This window comes from Aplysia californica, unplaced genomic scaffold (genome assembly GCF_000002075.1).
Source record: "Aplysia californica isolate F4 #8 unplaced genomic scaffold, AplCal3.0 scaffold00408, whole genome shotgun sequence".
Lineage (NCBI taxonomy): Eukaryota > Metazoa > Mollusca > Gastropoda > Aplysiida > Aplysiidae > Aplysia > Aplysia californica.
The window spans coordinates 653,585-659,574 of record NW_004797678.1 but is presented as its reverse complement, the minus strand read 5'-3'; the positions used below and the strand labels follow the sequence as shown (position 1 = coordinate 659,574).

Genomic DNA, 5,990 nt, shown 5'->3' with positions numbered 1-5,990 from the left:
GCCTGATTCCACCACGCTACCTCACAATTTAGGAACAGAATAAATCTGAACGGATATCATGTTCAAAGCTACCAATCCATGCATGCTGTTCTCACCTCGGCCACGCATGACACAAGAGGAAACAAAGTGTAAATTCTCTTGTAAAGGTCTTCTTCAGCTCTCCATTTGGTACTTACTTAACCTATTGCACATATTCGGGGCCTTCAGTCTTACTGGGGCGGACACAATAATATGGTTAGACGTGACGTGAAAAGAACTATAAGGTAAATTTCACTCATGTTTTAGAATGGATTTGGTTGGGTGGGGGCTGAAGTAAACCTTTATCAATTCTTTCGATGATCACCGACAAAGACCACATAGTTTGGGTTTTTTCTTGACAACTGCATTGTTACCAACAATCTGCATTGCATTTTTTAAAAGTGCAGTTGCTTTTTTCTGAAGTTGCAACTGATCTTTTGTTGCAATTTTGGTGTGAGAAATAGAATGGTTTCCCGTTTTCTTCTTTTACTTTTCTGATTCTCACGTCTGGGATTTAAAAAAAACACAAGCCCATGAGACAATGTTATTTTAAAAAATAACTGTAGCTCATAACTCAAACGTATTTATTAATCTTTTTACTCATTCGAAAAGATCAGCCCAAACAATTATTTTGAAAGTGTTTACAATGATGACGTCAGTACCAGCAACAATGCCTTCAGATGTTGCCTATGGCCATTTTGCTGAACATTGACTGATCGTTAAGATGATGATGATGATGATGATGATGATGATGATGATGATGATGATGATGATGAGGATGATGATTAAAACAACAACATTGATATGGCTAACATTAATCAAAATAATCATACAATAGATTGGAAAGATGGTAGTAGGAGTTGTGCAGCCTGACTAAAATCTAAATTCTTTTTAAAAGAACTGCAACGAAAGATCAGTATTGTTTGCACAACACAGAAATACTTGGAAACTCCCAATTCTACGAAATGAACAATATCTAATTAGCATTAAAGAAATTAATTGCAGACTCTATGAAAATTGTTTCCTCCTTATTTTTTTACATTTATAATATAGCTCCTCTTCTTCTCAGTACGTCTTTCTGTTCCAGTCTTTTCAACCAGCCTCTGTGTCTCTATCTTCTATCTTCTCTCTTTCTCTCTCTCTCTCTCTCTCTCTCTCTCTCTCTCTCTCTCTCTCTCTCTCTCTCTCTCTCTCTCTCTCTCTCTCGTTCTTCTGTCTCAATATCAAGACAAACAACCCTTCCAGGCGGGGAATCGAAACCTGGTCTCTCTTGCGACGTACGGGGATACTTACCACTCTCACGACAGACGAGACACTCTCTTTACTGCACAATTATAGATATCAATATTAGATACTATGTTATGAAATGGTTTAAATACGAAGCTCAGCTGGAAAAAAATACCAAAGATACTTTTCAGCAGCCGTGAAGTGAGGTGCGGAGAAAGTCAATTGCCACGTTCATTAGCCTGTCATCCCGGAAAAAAGGTTCATAGACCCAAATAGTTCTACGTAGTACTATTGGGGAAACAGGCTCACAATAACAGATATTATATAACTTTTTGTTTCTGTAAAATACATGACTACAAATTGCCTTGGCTGCCCTTTGTGTTTATGTGTTACCAGAATTTTTAATATCATTCGGTTTTGGGGCCTTAAGATTAAAATAACTTGGAGGTAGTTTTATTGCTGTGTGGTGTAACCTTGATGTGTCAAATAAAAGGAAAAATGTACTGATAGATCTACCTCTAGTTCCCCATGTAGACGTTCTGGAACTTGGATTGTTTGGGAATTTGTGGAGGTTCTCCGCCTTTTTTGGCCCGCCATTGTCTGCAATGAACGCTATATTCGGAAGTCTCACCCTTTACAATGTTGAACTGACGGGATATTAAACCCAAGCCATTCCGCATGTAATTATTTTCCACTTCAAAAAAGTATGCGCTTTTAACAATCCTTTGACAAAAAAATTCACACAAAACGTACTAGACAAGTCATCACTTCCTTTTACCTCACTAAGGCATTCTATAATACGACCACTAAATATGCTTGTCTTTATTTGTGTGGACTATCACATATTAATGTTACAAAAGCAGAATGTCAACGCAAACTATAATAATACGAACTCTATTTCTTTGTCGAAGGCATTTTGTCATAACGAATATTCGCTTGGTCCAGCCTGTGAAAAAACAGGCTTTTTGCAAACTGATATAAGTCTGCATCGAGTTGATTGGATTGTATCACCCGCTGTAGGTCAATGACAGGCAACAGATGGGCATGGCGTTCTCCTTTCGTGTTATGGTTCTCAATGACGTTTTCCTTAAATCTGATCCCCGGGAACGTTTCCTGAAAAAGTAGAGAACTCTCCGCTTGATACTCAAGAAGTCCAAAGAAAGTGAAGGAGTTTGCCAGATTGCGTTTAGCGCTAGCAAGCATGATGGCGTCTCTTTGCTCCAGGGTGAGATTAGAGCTTAGTCTGTAACAGTCGGACAGACTCAGGTTGGCCAGCATTCTTGTTTGACGGTTGAATGCCAAGTTGGATCTGTAAAGACGTGAAGGGTACATGCAGTTAAGGCTCTTAAACAACCGTCAAATAATAAGGGGTATAGTCTCTTTGACTGTAGTTTCAGTCTTTGCTCCGTAACTACAAAATTAAGGACTTTCTAATCAGTTGTCAAAAGAGATGGAAAGACTCCATTATTTTTATGTACAGCGTGTCACATATACTTATCATAAGATAAACGCCTCAGTTAAACTCTTTAATTGAGCGCAAAACTCACTTCGAACCGAAACATGCAGCAAGATTTGATTTGAAACCCACCGTACTTATTTCACAAGAAGTAAGTCGGCAGCTCTCTGACGACAAACTAGCGCCCTATTTTCCGTTGCAGGGCTTCTGTCAGTCACAAAAGACTCCTAACTTGTGTAGTAAATTGAGTCTTTGTTAGTGTTTGAGCGCATGCAACCTACAGCTTGCATTGTATACTTCTCCAGAAGCAGAGAACGTGTCTGAGACTTCTAGTGCCTACTGGGGTAATATAATAGTTTTGCAGCGTATAGAGCAAGCTGTAGAGCGTGGATATGCGTTATACAGATGCAATCTTTCTTCTTCTTCTTCTTCTTCTTCTTCTTCTTCTTCTTCTTCTTCTTCTTCTTCTACTTCTTCTTCTTCTTCTTCTCCTTCTCCTTCTCCTTCTTCTTCTCCTTCTTCTTCTTAACCTTTCCAGAAGTTAGGTCGACACTTCTCTGACCTTTCTGCAATAAAAACAATCTGTTTTCCTATTCTGCCTGCCTTCGTGGTTTTGTTGTTTTTGTTTCAACCCAGATTTTCGTGTTCGATTACCATCATTCTTTAAAGCAAACTTTGAGCATGAATGCGAAAAACACATACCTACAGTTGACAAATTCCTTGAAGGCCACTCCCCGCCAGGTGTCTCCCTTATAACAAGGCGGGACCTCTTTGGCCGTGGCAGACCTCCCGTCACAGAACAGCCGTGTGGACTCCCACGTGGCCCCTGACCTCACGTGTCTCCACTCGCTCACAAACCTCTCCACCGGTTCTCGTAACATGGTCACGTAATGGTACCTGACACACGACGTAGAGAGAGTCAGAAGAAAGGGGGTAAGATATGGTATGTCTGTTTTTTATTGCACAATTTTCTTTCCCTATAGAGACAATTTATGAAACTCAACAATTTTGGGCGTACCAAATGTCATGATTAACTCGGGAAACATATTCTACAAGCAACGTGTGAAGGCACAAGAGGTAGTTGAAGACCTACAGAAGATGTGCACTGACTATAAAAACCTGTCTTGGGACGAAAACAACTTTGTTAGGCAGAACTGATGGCAAGAAACAGAGCGTTTTGTTTGCAGAAAGGACCCAGAAGCAACGTTCCTTTACTGAAAAAGCTAAAAGGAAAAAGACATATTAAAATGTTGAACTTAGGAGATGGTCATTGGTTTACCCGGCTTACGACCACAGAGGTCGGAAGAAAACCACAATGATGATATCAATGCTGGGCCTACTCGTGATATTTATTGTCCAAAAAAATATGGGGACTTCTGTTCTCTCAATTTCACTGACACCTGTAATTTAAAAGAAAAAAGTCACTTGGAGAGCAAAGTTCTAGCCTGATCCATTTTCAGGACATGAGTCTCAAAGAAACTGCTCCTGAAAAGGAGAGAAAAAGAGGGTAAAGGTTAATTTGAGATACACATTCTGAATTACTAGACCTAGCGCGATCATTCAGTCTCCATGGGGCCACTTTGGGTCGTCTTGAAGCCATGCACGAAGAAGTTTTGAACTTACTTTTAAAATGGATTGTTGAAATTTACACTTTTACCAAAACGCGTAAGCTTCTGCAGAGTCTCCAAACTCGAACTCATACATACCCAATTCTACTCAGACGACATTTGAAATTGTCTAAGATTGCCACCCACTGTCCAGGAGATAAGTGGTTGGTTTAGACAGATGGACGTCTTTCACTGTGTCAATATTAAGTTTAAAAAAGAGGCCGGGGGAGGGGGGATATCGTCGCCTGCACAGGAGATTATTTTATACAGGCTCGCCAGTATTAACCCTGACCCTGTATAAAAACACAGAGATGTCAACATAAACATATCATAACATTCATAGCAACGGTTAGCTCTACCTTCGGACTCGAGTCAGTTCGCCTTCTCTGTCCCTGAACCACGGGTCCACGCATGTAGACATTTCTGTGAAGTCCGCGTGTAGACCACATGGCCATCCAACTGTCCACCGATTGAACAGCCAGACTTGACCCTTGGCGTTTAAACAGTCACATTTGGGTCTGCATCAAAGAGAAGTAACAACATTTGCCAAAGGGGTATATAAATTGTGTCAGTAATTAACGTCAATATAATATCATGATTAGGCAATTTTCGTACCAATCGAACCCAGTAAGTAAAATTAAAGTATTCCTCATTGACATACATCGCAACAAATACAGGGGCCCCTCAAGGATGTGCTTTGTCTCCAGTTTTATTTACACTATACACAAATGATTGCCTAATAAACAACAGTAACTTTTAATTTGATAAAAATTTGCTGGTGTTTCAACCATAATTGGGCTAATTCAAGCTGACCATATCGAAACCGCTTACCGGAATTCTGTACTTAACTTTTCTTCCAAAGAACGTGTTGCTGATTTCAGAAATAAAAAGCCACTCGAAATAAAATGTGAAAACATCGAGCAAGTGTCAGACAATAAGTATTTGGGTGTTGCAATAGACAACAAACTCAGTTGGCGTGTCCACACTTCTCTCCTGCATAAAAAAGTGAACAAAAGACTGTTTTTTTTCTAAGGAAGCTCATGCATTTTAAAGTTGATGAAACATTGATGTCCATATTCTGTCATTCAACCATAGGAAGTATGATCAATTTGTGTATAACAGCATGGGCCGGGAACACGAGAGAACAAGATAAAGAAAAATTTAATCGACTAATACGGAAAGCGTGTAAAATTTCAACATCTACATTCCTCTACTTGGATGAATTATACAAATCAGCATGCGCTAAAAAAATTAATTTAATCTTTTTAGACAACAAACATCCCTCAAATAAAAACAGCAGTCTGAAGTAAATGACCTAATAAGCTTGCGTGTGTGTGAATGTTGGTGTGTGTGTACGCACGTGTGTGTGTGTGTGTGTGTGTGTGTGTGTGTGTGTGTGTGTGTGTGTTTGTGTGTGTGTGTACACGGGATGAAACACCAAACCAGTGTTCCAGGATCTGAACAATAAAGATGTATCTTATCTTATCTTATCTTAATGCAGATTAGCTCCTGCTGGTCATGTGTAGGTGGCAAAAGAAGTTCGTAATAGTTTTAGGGAATGTGATGCTATGACTGGGTTGTCATAGTAAGATTGTTCGCTTATGTGTTAGCGTTAATCTAAAGAGTGTACGTATGCACGGTAGTAGTAGTAGTAGTAGTAGTAGTAGCAGCTGCAGCAGCAG

General features: G+C 39.6%; 1 protein-coding gene across 1 annotated transcript in view; it reads right to left on the bottom strand.

Annotated features, from left to right (window-relative positions):
- Positions 1 to 579: 579 nt before the first annotated feature.
- LOC101845348 (heparan-sulfate 6-O-sulfotransferase 2) overlaps positions 580 to 5,990 on the bottom strand; it is a gene marked incomplete in the record, with an annotated part of 10,561 nt that continues 5,150 nt past the window's right edge. The window contains 3 exon segments of the mRNA XM_005104188.3: positions 580 to 2,554; positions 3,404 to 3,598; positions 4,668 to 4,826. Of these exon segments, the coding sequence (XP_005104245.2) occupies positions 2,140 to 2,554; positions 3,404 to 3,598; positions 4,668 to 4,826 (769 nt within the window).